Consider the following 20,224-nt stretch of genomic DNA (forward strand, 5'->3'; position numbering starts at 1 on the left):
AACAAGAAAATGGCTAAATAAACTCTAATGTATCTATATCATGGAATAGTGCTCAGCCATCAAAAGGAATTAACTGTTGCTACAAGTAAAGCAGCAACTTGCACGAATTACTACAGATTGATGTTGGATCTATAAAGTTAACTTCCAAGGTTTCACATTGTATGATTTCATTTTTTGGACATATTTGAAATGATAGCATTACAAACATGCAGAATAATTTGGAGGTTGCCAGGCAATAAAAGGGTAAGGTGATTGACTGATGATAATCCTGCTGGGATATTTTTTTAGTTTAGCAGAATATTGGAGAAAATAAAGCAAATGATAAAAGGATTTCCATGTTATTTCTTACCATGGCATATGAACCTACACTTACTTCAAACCTAAAAGTATATTTAAAAGTTTAATATGAAAACCTCAACCTCACCAGGAAGCATTCTGATTAGTTGGTCTAGGGTGGACCCAGTCATCAGCATTTCAGAAGCTCACTAATGAATTCTAGCAAGCAGCCAGAACTGGGGAACTCTAAGAACTTGCACTTTACAGGACCTAGATAATCATCTAGCATTTTTTTTATTCCTCTGCCTTTAAGTCTAGCTGAGGCTTGGGACAAGTCCTTTAAAGAGTCATTTAGAGCACAGTTTCCCCATTTATGTCTCATCTTGGTGGCCCCTTGATTACTACTGTCATGGTTGTTGTGGCTTAGCTGTGATGGCACCATTTCTACCTCCTCCCCTCTTCCAGAAACACTGTTATAATTATAACTCTGACTCCATTTAGTTTCTGAATGTCAATACTTGCCAAAAATTAAAGATACTTTCTTTTTTTTTTCGGGTGTGAGCCTAATACTTAAGAAGATTGAGGCAGGAATGTCTAGATACCAAGGGTTCTACAGGGGGAAAAAGCTAAAATTATTATACTGTACCTTATATAAAGCAGTGTCATAAAACAAGACTATCTGATAAGGGGTCAGAATGCCCCACTTTAATGACTCCTCTTGTTTTTGTCTTTGCTAATTGATTTGTTTCCATTTCTTTTTTCATATGCCCAAGTAGATCTAGACTGGAAGGCAAACACTGAAGGCTTTTTCATGGTCTCATGGGAAGATAGGACTAGCTGTATGACATCCAGTCACAATTCTATTTCCTCTTTCCAGGAGTCTTCATAGCAGGCTCTCTACTGTCTCACAGCAATATCAAAGGACAAGCTAAAATACCTTGACAAAACACTTTCTCACAAAATCTTTCCAAGGATGCATACTTCACTTTTGTAATAATGTTAAACATATCTTATGCCAAAAAATATTGCATTGGCACTTTTTGTTGATATACTTTGGAGACAAATTTAGGGAAAAGAGATGCAGTTTTAGGTTGGATTGTACAATCCATGAAAATGTTAATTCCTGAATGGCAAAGAATGTCAACTTCTTCTCAGTGTGACATCTCCAATACTTAAAACATTGCTGCACAGAACAGGCATTCCATTTATATTGAGTAGCTGAATGGAATGTCTTGACCTTGATTTTGGTTTTATACCCTTCAGAAGTTCTTTTACATTTTCTTACTATGGATCTTGCGCAGTAATTTTGGGGGTGCTGGTACTAGGGCTTGAACTCAGTCCTTGCACTCTCACTTGGCTTTTTTGCTCAAAACTGACTGCCTACTCCTTAAGCTACACCTCCACTTCTGTTCTTCCAATTGAAGAAGTATCTTCTCTTTCTACAATAACATTTAACTGGATATTGTTTGGATAAAAGGAATATATCTGGGACTGGGGATATGGCCTAGTGGCAAGAGTGCTTGCCTCATATACATGAGGCCTTGGGTTCAATTCCCCAGCACCACATATACAGAAAACGGCCAGAAGTGGCGCTGTGGCTCAAGTGGCAGAGTGCTAGCCTTGAGCAAAAAGAAGCCAGGGACAGTGCTCAGGCCCTGAGTCCAAGCCCCAGGACTGGCAAAAAAAAAAAAAAAAAGGAATATATCTGCATATATATACATACATATTTTTATATTATATGCAATTTGTATTTTATATACATATGATTATGTATATACATTTTTGTAAATCTAGGCTACCAAATTTTATTGTTATTTGTAAGAATTTCTCATAATTCTTTTGCCTTCAACAAGCTTCGATCTTTTCTTAACACCTTCAGGAGTTGAATAACTTAAAACACTGAATTTCATGCGCCCCCAAAACAACAAACAATGAAATCCCAGTGAGATCCGTGATGATTATGTTAAGAAATAGTGGTACAGATGTAAACCTGCAATTTCTTTCCTAAGATAATTAACTATGATGGTTAAGGAATACGTCAAATCCAGACCCATCTTGTTCCTTGCCAGTTGGATATCATCTGCTGTTTGCTAATTTGTAGAACATAGCATGTTTTTGCCATGAGTCCTTTTCATTTAGGGAGGGATATTTGCAATTGAAATCACAAAAGAAAGAAACTGTCAGTACATAAGGGCCTGCCCAAGTTCCCCTGTTTTACTGCAGTGTTTGTTTAGTCAGTCTTGATATATAAGTGAACTCATGCAAATGAATGCATCTGTCTTCATTTCTCTTTGCCATGAGATCATTATGCAAACATTAAACACCAAAAAAGACATAAAGTGATTGATGACTTGTACAGCCTGTAGGTTTGCAGAAAGCAAATTCTCAAAGTAGTCTCCTCCCTCTCCTAGACCTCCCCTTCTCTCCTGCCTCCTTTGGTAACACCCATAATAGATTTAGTCAGTTCCTTGGAGAATGAAGTTACTTATTAGCAGCTAACATTCCTGTGATTCAGCACATTTTCTTGCAACAATATTCTATCTTTACTCCTGAGCTTTGCCTAATTTATATTCCTTCGTTGGTCTGCACTGCTGGGCTAGTCCTAATCGATAAGTATACAAGATTGGTTGGAAGGCAAAGTTGTGAAATAGATGTTGCAGTTGGAAGCCCAAGCCTTTGATTTACCTGTTTCCTGAATGGTCTCCTCTGTCTGCTTTCCTCACTAGTCAAACTGCACAGTGTCTGTGACTTTGTCTTTGTGACCAGGCTGTGGGCATCATATAGATGAAGGCCTTAATACTTTCTAGCTCTGTGTTTCATTGATGGGCTTGGAGTAGGTATTCAATAACTTACCCAATCAATGAAGTCACAAATTACTTAATAGGAGCATAAATATTTACGTTCATCCTCACAATTAAAACTAGCTCTTAGGAAAATCAGGGGGTACTTGACTATCACTAGTTTTTAAAAGTAGCCAGATCACATAACACATGAGTGGATCCAAAAAAATGTGGTACCTATATACAATGGAAATTTACATAGCCATTCAAAAGAATAAAATAATGTCATTTACAGGCAAATGGATGGAGCTAGAACAAATTATGTTAAATGAGGTAAGCCAAGATCAGAGAGACAAATGACTCATGTTCTCTCTGATATGCAGAAGTTAGATCTAAAGCACACTGGGATATGACAAATTACACAAGATTCTAGAGACTCACACATAGTGAGGCTAAAAGATTGAAAGCCTTAGGAGAGAATCACAAAGGTGCAATGTCTAAGGGCTTCACATTTATATAAAATAATGTATATACTGAAAAGAACTAGAATATGGAAATAAAAGACTTTATTTTTTGTTTTCTTTTTCTCATGATTCTGTATTCTTTACCTTATATACAGTGTATTCGCATGCATACCTCCAGGAGGGTAGAGGGAGGAGGGCACAGAATGGGAGAAATAAAGGTGAAAAAGTACAGCAGTGGAGCTCACTGGACCTTAATAAAAGTGAACTATATAACCCATGAGTGGAGCTGGGAGCAAGGGACTGGGAGAGAGTGAGGGAACAGGTGACACTATACGAAAGGAAATGCACTTATGTAACAGTAACCCCTCTGTATATCACCTCTGTAATAACAATGAGGTAAATTTTGTAAAAATGTAGCCAAATTAACAGATATACATTTTAGAGTCGTCTTATATCTCTTTGGGATAAATAGTTACAAGCTACTATTTCATCTTGGTTATGTTAACTAGTAATTTCAATTTTATAATAAATTTTTGCATTCTACCACAAGATAATGACTTAACAAAAGTTAAGTCCTTCACAATGGATCAGACATTTGTTGTTCCAATGTACATCATCTCTACTTTCTATAATATATGTAACAAGTTATTTTGGTTTTTCTTTGAAGGGGCACAGGTGATATACACATCATGGTGGCCTAGACTACAAATGCTTCTTGTGACTGATTTAAAAGAACTAGTACCTTATGCCTTCAATAAGAATTCTGATTCTTAAGCTGGGTCCCTGTAGTTATTCCTATACCCAAAGCTACTTAAGAGCTTGAGATCTAAGGATTACATTTCAAAGCCAAGTCATTGGAGATCTGTTCCCCAATTAACCACCAAAACTCTAGAAGTGGGGATGTGGCACACATGGTAGAGCACCAGCCTTGAATGAAAAATTAAAGGACAGGGCCCAGGCCTGGAGTTCAAGCTCCAGGATCAGCATAAAAAGAAAAGACTTTGGTTTTTTAATTTCAGTCCTTATTAGGTCTCTAATAGATGAAGCAATGGATGTAACCAACGTCATGCCTGCTCATAGCCTTGCCTTTGACTTATATCCAAGAGCAGGAAGAGCCCTTACGTGCAATGCCCTTGGTGAGAAGGAATGAAACATAGACTTCATGTGGTCACATATTGGGGTGCTAGGTTAACAGGGACCAAGTAATCCTCGGAGCTCTGCCTGGAATGACATTCCCTCTGTCACTGAGGAAGTTAGTGACCTGGCACTACTTACTTCGTGTGCGTGTATGTGTGAGTGTGTGTGTGTGCACGTGCATGCACATACACATGCGTGCACACACATACACATGCATATACCAGTCCTGGGCCTTGTGCCAGTCCTGGGTCTTGAACTCATGTCCTCATGCTCTAGTTTGGCTTCTTTGCTCAAGACCAGCATTCTACCACTTGAGCTATATCCCACTTCATCTTGTTTCCTTTTCCCAGGTAGTCTGTTCCTCTCACTACCTCAGATGAGAGATTATTTCTATCCATTACATGATTTAATTTTCTCATTGCCTGATAGGATAATATACCTTTATGAAAAACATTGAGTGCTTTGAAAATATAATTAACTGTTAGTGTAATTAAGGAAAGGGCAAAGGTGTGCAAATAACTTTTTTTTTATTTGGGTTTGAAAATATGTCTGTTCTTGCATTTTAATGTAAGTGCTTTGGATATTCCAAAGCTTAACCCATGAAAATCAGAAGTTGATTCTGGAGAAGTTGAAAAACTTTTTCCCATCCATGCCCAGAAAGTGTGTGGGTATAAGTGGGATAGCATCATGGAAAACTCTAAAGCAGTATTTCTCATAATTAACCCCTGAATAGCTACATACTGGCTCTTTTCATTTTTGTTTCTGAAGGGAAGATTACCATTAAAGTTTTTTGAAGCCCATCACAAGTGGCTCAGACCTGCAATTCTAGCTACTCAGTAGGCTTAGATCTGAGGATTGAGGTTTGAAGCCTGCCTGGGAAGATAAATCTGGGAGACTCTTACCTCCCATTAACTAGAAAAATGCCAGAAGTGGAGGTATGGCTCAAGTGGCAGAGTGGCAGGCTTCAGAGAAAAAGCTAAGCAAGAGCCCAAGGTTCTGAATTCAAGCCCTTGGACTGGCAACGAGTGCATAAATAAACAAGCAAACAAATAAATCATTTTATTGTCTTCTGCCTTAACTAAAATAAAAAGATTTGGTATATAGACATTTTCTGTTCAAGATCTGTGAGATTTTAAGATTTGGTAATATAGACAATGAGAGATGTAGAGCAGTTACCCATAAATTCTGAGGAGCAGCTCTGCCTTGACATACGTGATGTATTTGAAATGAAATGGTAAAATTGGCAAGTGTGCCATATATATTCTTTTGGAAACACAAGCAGAGTCAATAATATCATTTTTCTTACACCAGTGAAGCTCTTTGATCCTGTCAGTAGGCTTCCTAAAATGAAATGTACCGTGAACTTGGAATCCGCTACTACACTGTATGCATTAGTCAATATTATGTTCCTCATCACCTGACAACTTTCAGCTGTTCCATTCAGAATTAGAAGAAGAGATACTAAAGCAAGTTCCCAAAGAATGGCAGAAAATACTAATGAATGTTGTTATTTGTGTCTAAGACAAGTCATATTATTTATTATCAACCTAGAGTGAACTCCCCAGTGCTGCTGGCTTAATAACTTCTTGCGCAGTTTCTGCCTCGGCCTTATCTGCATGCCTAGCGTTATGAGGAGATGCTCTGTAATCTACAATGGAAGGACCCACAGAGCTCTTTCCTCATAGAAACAAACATGGAGTCCATGGTATGGAGGACCTCATCACATACAACAGCCTCCACAGTTCTACTCTCTTTAATAAGGCAAATGCTTCTGTTTTACAGAGGAATTCAAGGGCTCCACCGTGGTGGAATTGATGAAGAAGGAAGGCACCACCCTGGGGTTGACTGTCTCAGGAGGAATTGATAAAGATGGAAAGCCAAGAGTGTCCAACCTTCGGCAAGGAGGAATTGCTGCTAGGTAACTACCTGCCTCATGGGGACATGCAGAAAAATGGGATCCGGGGTGCAATTAATTAAAAATGAAAGCTTTATCAGTAAAGGTCACTAATAAAGAAATGACAGCTGCCATCTGCCCAGCATCACCTCTCAGCAGAAGCTCAGCAGGTGTATTTCAGAAGCTGCTCCCTAGACCTGACCTGCCTGTGGCTATTCTGGCTTATGCCAAAGTCACTAGAGAGAGGTTTGTGTCATCTCAGTGGCAGCCAGGCTCTCAGAAGATTTTCATTTAAACAAGCTTGTATCGATCTAGATTTAATTGTGCCACTGAACAACAGATGGGCTGCAGTAGGAATGAGACACTGGGAGATCATGTAAATGAGGAGCAGATGACCCATATGACATGTGTAGGGGAACTGCCACAGATGAAAATGACAGCCCAGGCCGAGAGGGAGGTCCAACTCTTGTGTTCCCAAGGCAAAAAAACCAGTTCTACTTTTTACCTTTTCCATTTCACCTTTTCACTACGAAGACAAAGAAGGTTTCCCCAAAGACAGAGACTTAGAAAAGGAGCTCTTACTCTATTCTTTTCCTGAACTGCAGATTTCTCTAGTTATGGCCAAATTTAGAATACCCTCCTTTCTGGGAAAGTATGGGCTTGCTTTATAGAATCATTCTAAATTTAACTTAGAAGGACGGGTAAAGCACCTTCTTAGCATGTGTAAGGCCCTGGGTTCCATCCCAGCACCACAAAAATAATGATAATTAATTAATGAGATGGAATGATCCAATGACATGAATATTCCTTAACCTAGGCATGAATGTTCTTGTCCACATTAGGCCAAGTTAAATGTTAGAGTTCTTGCTCTATAAAGAATAATTTGAAATAGTAATTTCTTTGGATGATCAACTTGTTTGTATGAAGGATCCAATTAATGTAGATAATTGTTCTTTGATCCAAAGGGTGGAGTTGAAGAGAGCGGCTGAGGTGAGCCCCAGCACCTTAATCTGCCTCTTTGGGCCTTAAAGACACTTCTTTCCATACCCAGAGTTTACACTTTACCTTTATTTTACAGTCACCATGCCAATTAATGATAGTAGGGTTTCATATGTCTCCAGGTTCCTTCATGTGTAGCCCAACCAAGGCAGAAAAATGAGATCTGTGCCATAATTAAAAGTACTACTAAAAAGAGGGGCTGTGGCTCAAGTTGTAGAGTGCCAGTCTTGAGCAAAAGAAGCTAAGGAACAACCCCTAAGCCCTCAGTTTAAGCCCTGGTACCAGAAAAATAAGAAGAAAGTATAACAGTGCCAGTTACATGAAGTATTAAAAAACACCAAATACTAAATCAAGACAAAAATCCTTGCACTGAAGGAGCTAATAATCTATTAGGGAAGATAAGGTATAAAAACATGAAATGAGTGAAAACAAAATGGCATTACATACCAAAAAAAAAAAAAAAGCAGAACCCAGGAGTGCTGGCTGGCCTGGGTTTAAGGTTTTAAGGATCTTAAGGGTTTAAGAGCTTTATGGCAGGCAGGTGGTTTTGAGAGTCAGTCTGGTCAATTTGGAAACAACTGCATGTATGGAAGGCTGGGCAGACAGGAGAGGCTCATCTGTGAGTGTTGATTGGGGCTGGATTTATATAAAATGAATTCATTAGCTATTTGTAATTAGGGAGGAAATGTCATTGAAGGTCCTTAGAAATGACATAGTTTTGGCTCCTGTCACTACCCCGACTGCCTATTCTTTTTTTTTTTTTTGGCCAGTCCTGGGCCTTGGACTCAGGGCCTGAGCACTGCCCCTGGCTTCTTTTTGCTCAAGGCTAGACTCTGCCACTTGAGCCATAGTGCCACTTCTGGCTGTTTTCTATATATGTGGTGCTGGGGACTGGAACCCAGGGCTTCACATATACGAGGCAAGCACTCTTGCCACTAGGCCATATTCCCAGCCCTGACTGCCTATTCTTAATGTAACTCAAGTTTAATGATAAGCTCCAGAGCAGCCAGCACTCTCACATGATGGTAAAGAGAGCTGGGAAGGTACTGAAACCCAGTAATTCCATGGTGATTTCCTCTTCCCAATATTTTTTTTTAAAAAGCAATCCTTCCAAATAATAGTCAAAGAAGAGGAAAATAGTAAAGAATGACTAGCAAAGGGGAAAGAGATAGAACTAGAAAAAATCATGTTAAGTGAGATAGGCCAAGATCAGAGAGACAAATGACACATGTTCTCTCTGATGTGCAGAAGTTAGATCTAAAACGCAATGGGACATGGAAAATAACACAGGATGCTAGAGACTCACACAAAGTGAGACCAAAAGAGGATAATCTTAGATGAGAATCACAAAGGTGCAATAACCAAATGCCTCTTCATATGTATATAAAACAATATATATACCGAAATGAAGCAAAGATATGGAAACAATGGACTTTTTAAATTCTTATTTTCTTTTTCTGGCGATTCTGTTTTCTTTACCTTATATATGGAATACTCACATATATATCTGTGGGAAGGCACAGAGTCAGAGGACTATAGGTGAAAAAGTGCAGCGGTGGAGTTCACTGGGCATTGATGAAAGTAATACAACTCATGGGTGGAGATGGGAATGAGGGAATGGGAGAAAATGAGGGGACAGATGGCACTGTACAAAAGGAAATGTACTTATTACCTGAAGCATGTAAATGTAAACCCTCCTTATATCACCTCTAAAATAACAATAAATGATTTTTTTAAAGAAGACTAGCAAAGACTCTGACCCTTTCCTTGGCTTCTGAAGATGATCTGAGTGAAAATAGTAAATGCTGAAGTATCCAAATGGCAGGAAATACAAATGAGAGGGAATAAGAGGGGTCTGGAGTATCCTAGACTTCTGGGATCTGAGTCTATCCCTAGAAAATCAGCAATCTAAGCGTCTAGCAACAAGAGATGTTTCTTCTTTTTTGTTGTTGTTTTATAGTGTTCTAACAGGAAAGAAGTACAGGGAGGGAGAGCAAGCCTGGATGATCATGAATTTGAGGCCAACCTGAGCCAAATAGTAAGATCTTGTCTCAAACAAAAATAGAAGCCAAAAGTAAATGTATAAAATAATTATTTTTTTAAACAGAGATAAAAGGTTAAGGGAAAACCCCATAGGTAATAGTGCACCCATAGCTGGACTTATAGAATGTAACAGGAAGGCAGCATGAGTAGACAGGACCCATTAAGTCTCATCCAGGCTAAGTTCTCTTAGTGCCTGATCCTATCCTATGAGACAGGAGCTTTGTTGTGTGCACCTTCTAAGCTTACTTACTTACTTATGTTGAAAAGAAAGTGGAAAATAGGTCTTGAGTGTAGAAGATGAGTCCACTGAAATAACATTGTTTTGTAGAAGTGACCAGCTGGATGTGGGCGACTATATCAAAGCAGTGAATGGAATCAACCTGGCCAAATTCCGCCATGATGAGATCATCAGCTTGCTGAAGAACGTGGGGGAAAGAGTGGTTCTTGAAGTCGAGTATGAACTTCCACCAGTCTGTAAGTAATCACAACTCAGTGGAAGGTTAGGCAGTGCTTCCCCAAGCAATTGGATGCTTTTTTTTTCCATTTGCCACCAGTATCTTGTTACAGCACTTGCAGAGCAGCATTTTTGATACTTAAAAGCTATGTGAACTGAGAATTGTATAATCTCTTCAAGAAGTACATAAAGATCATAGGTAACAAATCATCTAGGGCACCGTGATCCAGTAAGGTGATCTATGAACATCATTTCTGTGACTTAAGCTATTTGAATAAATGGTTATATTTAAAATTTTTTGAACATAAAATTCTGCACAAGCTTTGTACTTAGGTTAAGGAAAACTGCAGTTTTCCAGCAAATTTTACATGAACTCTGTATAGATATTGATAACTAAAATGTAAAGGTAGCTTCCAATCACACTATTATCAAGTAATAATAATAGTAAAAACCTGCAGGTAATGTACTTAGAATGCTTACTAAACATGGTGCACTGGCTTATGTAATTCTCACCACATAGAAGAGTTAACAAAGACAAATGTCTTTGTTTAAGCATCAAATGTCAAGGACCAGCTTGGTGTAATGGCTCATGCCTGTAATCCTAAGCACTCAGAAGGACTGTGATTCAACACCAACCTGAACAAAAAAAAAGTTCGAGACTTGATCTCAACTAACAAAAAGCTCATCATGGTGGTACATAGCTGATATCCTGTGTGAAACATGCAAATAGCAACATAGTGCTTCCTACCAGCCTGGTAAATCTTAAAACACTTTACAAAAACTTTTAAAAATAAAATAAGAAAGAGGTGGGGGATAAAGGCATTAGATTAAGTGGTAGATCTGCCTAGCAGACCTCTGCCGCTAGTTCAGGGCCATGAATTCAAAGTTGAACACCACAAAAGATATCCAGGCCCTAAGCCCAGCTCTACCTTTTACCAGGTATCTTCCTTTGAGGAAGTTGCTTAAACTTTCTGTTCATTTCTACATCCGTCAGATAGAAATAATATTAATTCTGACTCATACATTTGATAGGGAAATAAACTTAGTAGTAGCTAGTCCAATAAAAAATGTTTGATAAATAATTGATCAATGACTACTACAAGAGTTACACATTACCATTCATTTTCTCATTTTGTAGAGACATAAACATCTTTCCCAAATTGGTAGGTTGCAAAGTCTGTATTTAAATGGAGAGTGCCTAACCCCAGAGTCCATGCATTCTTGTGAAGTATGCCTTATGCCACATTACTGTTGCCCTGCCTTTAAGCCATGCTTTTCTCTAACACCAGTTCTCTGCTGATGCTACCCTTGGCCAGTAACTAGGTAAGCATTTGCTATGTTCCAGATTTCACTACATTGTAGGAAGTCAGAATGCATCCTATGAGTTTACATTCTAGCAGGAGAATACAGAAGAATAAAACTATAATAAGTGAATTATGTAGTTGAAGTCATGCAGCCCATAGGAAAAAGAGATCTGAGCAAGTATAGAGCTCAGGAAGGGGAAGAGCAGGGTGGCACTGCAGTTTTAAACAAGATAGGTAAGATTAGCCACTGAGAATACATTGGTCTATAACTTGAAAGAGGTGGGAAGAATGACAGTGTACAATTCTAGATGTAGGGAGTTCCAGAAAAAGGGATGGCTAATGCTACATTCTAACATGCAAGACTATGCCTGAAATTGTTTGGGGCATTTCAGAAAGAACATATGGCTGAAGCCAAATCACCACAAAGAGAATTAGGAGATAAGGTCAGAGATATAAGGCATGAGGTATCCTGGTTGCTCCTTAGGAACACCTCAAGTTTCACTCCAAATGATACAGAAAGCCACAGTATGCTTTGAAACCAAAGAAAAGCATCACCTGACTTGCATTTTGAAGGCTCTTGCCAGTTGTCATGCTGGGAATAGACCACAGAGTAGGGAGTAAAACCAGAGACTGGGAGACAAGTCTGTTAGCAAGCTACTTTAGGGATCTAGGTGAGTGATGGTGGTGGAAATGGTGAAAAGCAATCAGATCTGGATCTATTTTGAAGGTAGTATAACACAATTTTCTAATGGATTTGATGCCAAAGTAGAGGAGTCCAGCACAACCCCAATGTTTTGACCCTGAGCAAATGGAAGAATGGAAACACTATTAACAGTTGAAACAAGGATGTGACAAGAGCAGACTTGTTGGGGGGTGGGGGGGAGGGTGCCAGAAAAGTATTATTAAAAAATACTACACTTGAAATCTGTGCTTGAGCATTAAGAACTTATAAACTGTGTTGCTAGAATTGTGGCCTCTGTTATTTAGTTCTCTGTGCCTTAGGTTTCCCACCTGTAAAAATGGCTAGAGCCATTGTTGGATGTTTCTAAGAATTCAGATACATACTCATTTAAATATTCTTACATACCTGGGAAATAACTAAGACTATTCACCCTTATTACTATACAACAAGAACAGCAACTCCTCCTTCTCTTCACTATTACTATAGTGGAATTACGGTGTTTTCTTGAATTTTAGAAAGGTCAGTTTGCTTCAAAAATCACACTTTCCATTGCTAAGGAGTTAAGTAGATATCTGAGCCAGTGTTCCTTAATTACATGTTTGCACTTTACTGGATATAAAAAAACATCAGCAAAACACAACCCTTTCCTGTAGTTCTTAGTATCACTTTCATCATGAAGTCCACTGTGGAGATTTGCCCAGTATCATGTTTGACTCCCAGAAGAGAGCTGAGAGAAGACTTAAGGAAACAGTGACAATACAGGAGGAAGGGATCATTCCACACATAGGTGCAGCAGGAGGGTGAGATGATGTAGCACCGTGCACAGGTTAAATCACAAATTAGAGATTCTGGCCAACAACAGGAAAGACAGAGCCACCACAGATGTGGATGAGGCTAATGAGGAAAGCAAAAACCAAATGACAAGGACCTTTTACAAGGATGGCACCAACGGGGCTATCGGGGTCCCTTAAAGACTCAAAACTGCATCAGTATTTGGGAGTTCCTAGATTAATCATTTGGGAAGTCAAATGTAATATAGATCAGAGGCTATAACCCTGTTATGTTAGCTTGCCAAAAGAAAAGCCATATCCTAAATCAACACAGTATTAGTAGTGTTAAAGAGGGAAAGTGGGTAAGAGAAGTGTTTATGAGTAAAAGCCTATCATTACTTGCTGGTTATACCAACTTTATTCTCTCAGGCAATAAAGCTAGTAGAAAAAAGGAAAACATATTTTTAAACACCTGAAGTTTAGATTTTCCTGGTAGAGATCAGACAGAAGTCCATTCTCCAAAGGTGTTCCTTGTCTGTTTTTATGGTGTGTGAAGAACTTAATAAGATATTTGAGTTCAGGGAAACTGAAAAGATGAACAGGCCTTTCCTTCACTTGGCTCCAACTGCTAGAGCAAAAGCCCCCCACCCCCACCCCCAGTTGAGACCCTGTGAACAGAACTGCATGTTGAAAGATTAGCTGCCCTGGGTCAAAACAGTAACTTCTTTCTCAGCCATCCCCAGAGTTCAGAAAGAACTGAAATAAGGATATGTGTATGTGAGATCAGATAGAGAAAAAAAAATTGAAGTTTGACCTTGGGCAATCCACTTATCTTCCCCGTGACTCAGTTTCCTTATGAAAAGGAAATTACTGGTCTAAATTAGTTTTATGGTTCTTTTAAACCCGGAAAATGTGTGATGATTCAAACTTGTATCTAGAGAGACAGAGAGTCTATGCCCAAAATGGTACCTTATGGATTTATGCATAAAAAATTGGTCAGGAGCATTATCTTCAAATTTTGTGGTTCCATAACCCCTACAGAATGTTGAAATGTTAAATAATCTTATCCATTTTCAGCTGACACCTAAACTTTCAGGTTGGAAAGAATCTAATTTCTGACATGTTTATTTAAATCAAATCCTGTTTCTATTTAAACCTTGGAGCTACACATTTCATTTACCTTATTTAATTAAAGAAGTCTGTCACATAATCTGATTAGCAAAGGCACTCTTCACTGGGAACCACCAGCTGGATAAGGCTAGCTTTAGATCAAATAAATGTGCTAACACATGCCACTGGAAAGCCTTCTTGTCAGTTCTAAGCCAGACAAACAAATGCTAGGTGAAGATAGCAAAAAGTGGTGGTGATGGTGAAGAAAAAGAGAGTCACGTTTTCCCCCATGAGATTCATTCTGGGACTGAGTCTGTAGGGCCACTGGTGCTCAGGAGCTCTCTCTGTGGTGGAGGAAGAAGAGAACCAGACACATTGAGCACCTACCATGCTTCTGCTTGTGTCTCTTAACCTTACTGCGGAAAAAAGCAAGTCAGGCAGGAAAGGGTAGCATCATGCAGTGGGAAAGTATAGAACTCCTGCCTGCCTACGGGAGCTAAAGGGCAGAAGGGCGAGAGAAGAGTGCATTGTGATTTTATAGCAGCACATATATATTCACATACAGAAACGAGATAGCAGAGCAAGTAAATACTGAAGTTTAACATTGTGAAATGCATTAGTACCTAGCCCCTTTGATTCCTCAGCTTGCATATGTGTGAGGTAATCCGTAATATGCCATGGCTTTGTCACCAAGAGCTAGTAATACAAATAAAAACTACAATGAGCAAATCTACTCCATCCATTACATGTATCGTTGTAAATGATGGAGAGCCATCGTGTAAGTAATTTAAAGCTATAGATAATCCCCAAAGTCTTTATAGAGATTTTTAGCTTTCACTGTAAGATTTTGTGGTCAGCAAGATTTAGCTAAAATGAAATTAAAAATGTAGTACTTTGCATTCCCAGTACAGACATCTAGCCAACAAGGACAGATGGCCCAGAATTAGAATTTGGTGTCATATAATTGAAAGATGATTTAATGGTTAAATAAAATAATATTTGCAAACCATTTTGCAGGGTTCTGGGCACATGGTAGATGCTCGTCAGTTATTTCATACCATAGCCTTTGCTTTCCTGTTACCAATAAAACGAAAGCATCGTGTTCTAAACCAATTTCTTTAAAGGGTTTGTTGGGTCATGGACAATAAGGAAATATTGGTTTCAAGCTAATTTTGTTTTTTCATTTAATTAAAACTATACCTCAACTCTCTCAGCTGTTTATATGTACTGTTCCTAGTTGATTAGAATAAACTGAAATTCCCCTGATAGCAAGAATATGACATTTAATTAAATCAGCAGTATAGAAAAACATTTGTTCAGCTGTAGGCTTATGCTGCTTTTCAGCAGATCCAAGTTCTTATGGTACTGTGTATCATGGCTTGACAGCGTGCATCCTGACTTATACCTCAGACTGGGTTTGTGAATTTAAAGGTATGTAGTTCATACTCATTTGTATAATATTCCTCTAATGATTCAGGGGGTTTTTTTGGTAATTGGAAATAATTTTTAAGGTGGACACCAGTGGCTAATGCCTTTAATCCTAGCTACTTAGGAGGCTGAAATCTGAGGAATGTGGTTCAAAAAGCAAGCCCAGGCCAGGAAAGTTCCTGAGACTGTTACTAATTAACCAGCCAAAAGCCAGAAGTCAACCTATGGTTCAAATGGTAGCATACCAGCCTAGAGTCAAAAAGCTAAAGAAGAGTGCCAAGGCTGAGTTCAAGCCCCTTACCAGCACAAAAGAATTTTAATCAGTGCTTACACTACCAGCTATCTCTGTTCATGACAAGGAAAATATGTTTTAAAATTTCTGTCTATATACCACAGTTCCTTGCCACAGTCAGGTTACATCTCAATAAACCTGTCATTAACTGAAAACATTCAAATGCTATTAAAACATTTAACCTACCAAATATCAGACCTTAGCCAAGCTGACCATAAACATGCTCAAATACTTACACTATCATACAGTTGGGCAAAAATCAGATAACAGAAGCCCATTTTATAATAATATGTTGAATATTTCATGTTGTTTATTGAACATTAGACTGAAAGTGAAGACAGTGTTGTAGGAGAGAGCTTGCACATTGTCGTAAAGTTGAAAAATTGTGATGGAGCACTGTAAGTCACAGACCACATATTTCTTGTTGGTAGTTATATGAAATAAGCTCTTTAGGATTAAGGAACAATGTAAACATGTGTTAGTGATAATGAATATGGCATTCGATATTATAATACAAATTTAAAGGGAAGGATCTAAAATGATCTACTTCTGTATATCACACAAGTTTTGTCTCTATGAACAAAAACATTCCCATACTCATGATGAGAAAATACTAATTTGTGGAAATTTCATTTTAAATGCAACCATAATATGTTATACAATCTGATTTCGTCACTGGGTTTCACAAAAGCAATTTTACCAAATATTTCAGTGACTGTGTCTTCATATAACTTACAATGCATGTGTATAATATAATTAGAGATAGCAACTTAGCAATGCAATTTCTTTTTGTGAAATGAAAGCAATAAACAGGGAAACATCTTGTTATAAGCATAGTGATACCGAGTACAATTAAGTAGATATTTATTTTCTTAGTAGTAATTTTAAATGTACTTAGGATTTCTTTTGCTCTACAAGTCTACAAGTCATTTGGGCTTCAATAGCTATATAGAGCACCTGTTTCATCACCCTAATTTAACTGATAGCAATCTGAGAATAACACTTTTCTTCCTATGCCAGCTACAAAAGAAAAAAATAATAACTGTAGAAATTATTTCATGAGCTTTGCAAAAGCATATTACTTGCATATTTTCCAAAAGAAAACAAATATACTTGTTAAAGATTGCCTTCACCCTCTGTCTAAAAACTGTCTGCATAGAAGATAAGGAACTATCTTTACACAAGTCACTCATGATGTATGTGTATGTTATTACAGTTAACTTCTTCTGACAAATGGTGTATGTTACTGTCTTCTAACATCTTCTATTTGATTGGAATTATTGCTTCCTCATTTGTAAAGACACATCATATGGCAATAGTACTTATAGTATCTTAAACCACATTGAAAAAAATAGTATTTTTATTACAACTTAACATTTTTATCCCCCTCTCTTTTCTCCCTATTCAGCTGTACAAGGATCGAATGTTATTTTCCGAACAGTGGAGGTCACATTACATAAAGAAGGCAATACCTTTGGTTTTGTAATACGAGGTAGGTGGTGGTTAGAATATATGAAGTATAAGATGCTTTGGAGAATTTGTCACTGAAATACTAGTACTGAGAGAATAAGAAAGTTGTCCTTAAAAAAAAACTGATGTTTCTATTGTGTGAAGTCACTCTTTGTTCTTCACACCTAATTTTCTTTGAGTAAGTCAAACAAGCAGGAATCAACATGGAATTCAAGTAATCAGCTTCATTTGAGCCACTAATACAGGGTCAGCTGCCACTGTCAGCCTTGTCAATTTATGATTTATCACTTTTTAAGCTTGTCCTTTGCATTTCCCTTTTCTCTATATCACCAGATCAAAAATGTTGATGAATTTGGCTCAATTCGGTGTAATATGAGGATTAACCAACTGTTTAAATTAATTTCTTCTGAAATACATTTTGTTATTGTAGCATTCTAAAAATGAGCTGAAGATAATCTAATCCTTTGAGTACTTGTGTACATCAGCTTAACTCATTTTATTACAGGATAGCTCTGATAATAAAGATTCCTAGTGACTCTAACTTGCCTGTAAAACCATTAAGTCTGAGCTATGTTTCTACTTTTTATTATTTTGTTTTTCTTACTAGCAATTTCATCCCTGAAAGAGTCTTCTTACATTAACAACTCTTGATTCCTACTATGAAAATGAGGTTTACTTCAGAATTCTATAAATATCAGAACATTTTTAACATTTCACATTTTTCAGTTGTTTTTGTTTTTTACTCTGTATCTCACCAGAGTCAAAATTCTATCAAAATTATTATTAAAATGCTAATTAAGCCCATCACCAGTTGCTAATTCCTATAATCCTAGGTACTTGGGAGGCTGAGATCTGGATGGTTGCAGTTCAAGGCCAGCCTGGGCAGAAAAGTTTGAAACCCCTTCTAAACCAATATCTGAATGCAGTAGTGTATGCCTGCCATCTCAAGCTATGGGGAAGGCTGGGATTGGGGAAGTTGTGATTCTGTGCTAATCCAAAGAAAAGTTTGTGAGACTTCATCTCAACTGAAGAAGGCTGGATGTGGTAGCATACATCTGTAATCCTAGATACAGTGGGAAGTCTAAAATAGGAAGATCATGGTCCAGGAATGTACACTGTTAAATTCAGATTTTCTCTAAAAAGTAAATAAATAAATAAATAAATATATGGTCTGCTATGTGGTTCAGTGTTAGAACATTTGCCTAGCAAAAATGAAGTCCTGGTATTAAACACCACCAGTACTGCCAAAACTGAAAAAACAATTTAATTAAGATTATACATCTTAATAAGCATTACATGCATGAAAGACTAAAAGAAATATGTTCACTTGTACAAAACTAAAAAGAATATTAACATTACATATCTTAATTAGTATACATGCATCAAGGTCTAAAAGAAAGACTTATACCAACTTATTTTAAGTGACTGAATGTTATTCTAATCTGGGTCAAACTGTCAAATCTCTCTCTCTCTCTCTCTCTCTCTCTCTCTCTCTCTCTCTGTGTCAGTTCTGGGGCTTGAACTCTGAGCCTTGGCACTGTCCCTAAGCTCTTCAGCTCAAGGCCAGTGCCTTACCACTTTGAGCCACTGCAACATTGCTGTTTTTCTGGTGGTTAATTGGAGTTAAGAGTCTCATGAACTTTCCTGCCCAGGCTGGCTTTGAACTATGATCCTCAGACTCAGCCTCCTGAGTAGCCAGGATTACAGGCATGAGCCACAGGCACTTGGTCTCCCTGGGCCTTTTGGTGTGTAAGGCTAGTGCTCTACCACTTGAGCCACAGTGCCACTTCAGTCTCTCTCTCTCTCTCTCTCTCTCTCTCTCTCTCTCTCTCTCTCTCTCTCTCTCTCTCTCTCTGTCTCTGTCTCTCTCTCTCTCTCTTTCTCTGAGGAGTTTATTGGAGATGAGAGTCTCTCAAGGACTTTTCTGCCCAGGCTGACTTCAAGCCATAGTCCTTTGATCTCAACCCCCTAAGTAGCTAGGATTATAGGCATGAGCCCCTGGTGCTTCTGTCAAGTCTTTATTAAGCATGTCAACATAGAAATACATACTCTGAAGTCCTAAGATAGGAACCCTATCCTGTTCATCATATTTAAAATGCAAATTAATAAAATACTCACATGATTCATAGAGAGGAGGAGGAACTAGGACCTCGTGAAGTTTAGATCAGTGGTGGTTCTGTTTTTCTCACCAAAGCCTATTTGTAGTAAGAACAATAGACCTCAAGATCAATGACTGAAACCATTCCTAAATATATGTGTAAACTAATGAGATAAACATGATAAAAATTATTGTATTATTGTGCAAAGAATTCAGATTGAAGGTGGTCTATACAAACCTGTTATTGAAATATAAAAGTGAAGGAATGCTTTTGCATCAAAGACAAACAAGCCTAGTCATTGAAAAATGCAGCAAAAAGTACTGCTAATGCACATATTCATTTTTAGACACTGTAAGGTTAATCAATAGCAAATCAAACTAATAACAGAAAAGCTAGTCGTTTATCATTAAGAGATACAAACAATAGAAGCAATTGAATTTCATGAGTACCTCAAGACAACTGATGACATAATATTACCAATATGTTCATTTCACATTGCAACAATTTTAAATCTCAAAATGTAAACCCAGAAGAGTAGAATAATTTCTGGTATGTGGGTAGTGCTTAATCCATGAACAAAGGACCAACTGAGTGTGGCCAAATTTCTATGAACCAAGTTTAAGACCAGCTTTGTGGATTTCAAGCAGAATCTGAGAAAGCACAGACTTTATGAGTGGTTTAAAGGGAATCTGGATGAAAAAAAGAATTTACAGCAAATCACCTATCTTCAACTATCTATGTGTTTGAAAAATTCCTGTGGAAAGATTTTCTTTGTCTATAACTTAAGAACCCATTGAAGTTGACTTGATACAATCTGACAACTTTCCCCCCATAGTTTTGAATACTCCTCTTTTGATAGAAACTACTTCAGAGACTTAATTTCTTTTCACTTTAACTTTTACTTTATGTCAGATTGTGGACCTACTTATTCAGCTGTATTATAGGCCATGTTGAGCAACACAGGCTTCATACATTTGTGCTTTGTTGATGATTGCCAGCTCTTCCTGTTGGGCTAGAACTTG

General features: G+C 37.8%; 1 protein-coding gene across 1 annotated transcript in view; it reads left to right on the plus strand.

Annotated features, from left to right (window-relative positions):
• Grip1 (glutamate receptor interacting protein 1) overlaps nucleotides 1-20,224 on the plus strand; it is a 574,087-nt gene that overhangs the window by 438,274 nt on the left and 115,589 nt on the right. Inside the window, exons 3-5 of the mRNA XM_048360113.1 lie at nucleotides 6,440-6,575; nucleotides 9,922-10,067; nucleotides 17,042-17,125. Of these exons, the coding sequence (XP_048216070.1) occupies nucleotides 6,440-6,575; nucleotides 9,922-10,067; nucleotides 17,042-17,125 (366 nt within the window). The remainder of the gene's footprint in view (nucleotides 1-6,439; nucleotides 6,576-9,921; nucleotides 10,068-17,041; nucleotides 17,126-20,224) is intronic.

The sequence above is a fragment of the Perognathus longimembris genome, chromosome 1 (assembly GCF_023159225.1).
Source record: "Perognathus longimembris pacificus isolate PPM17 chromosome 1, ASM2315922v1, whole genome shotgun sequence".
In the NCBI taxonomy this organism is placed as follows: Eukaryota; Metazoa; Chordata; class Mammalia; order Rodentia; family Heteromyidae; genus Perognathus; species Perognathus longimembris.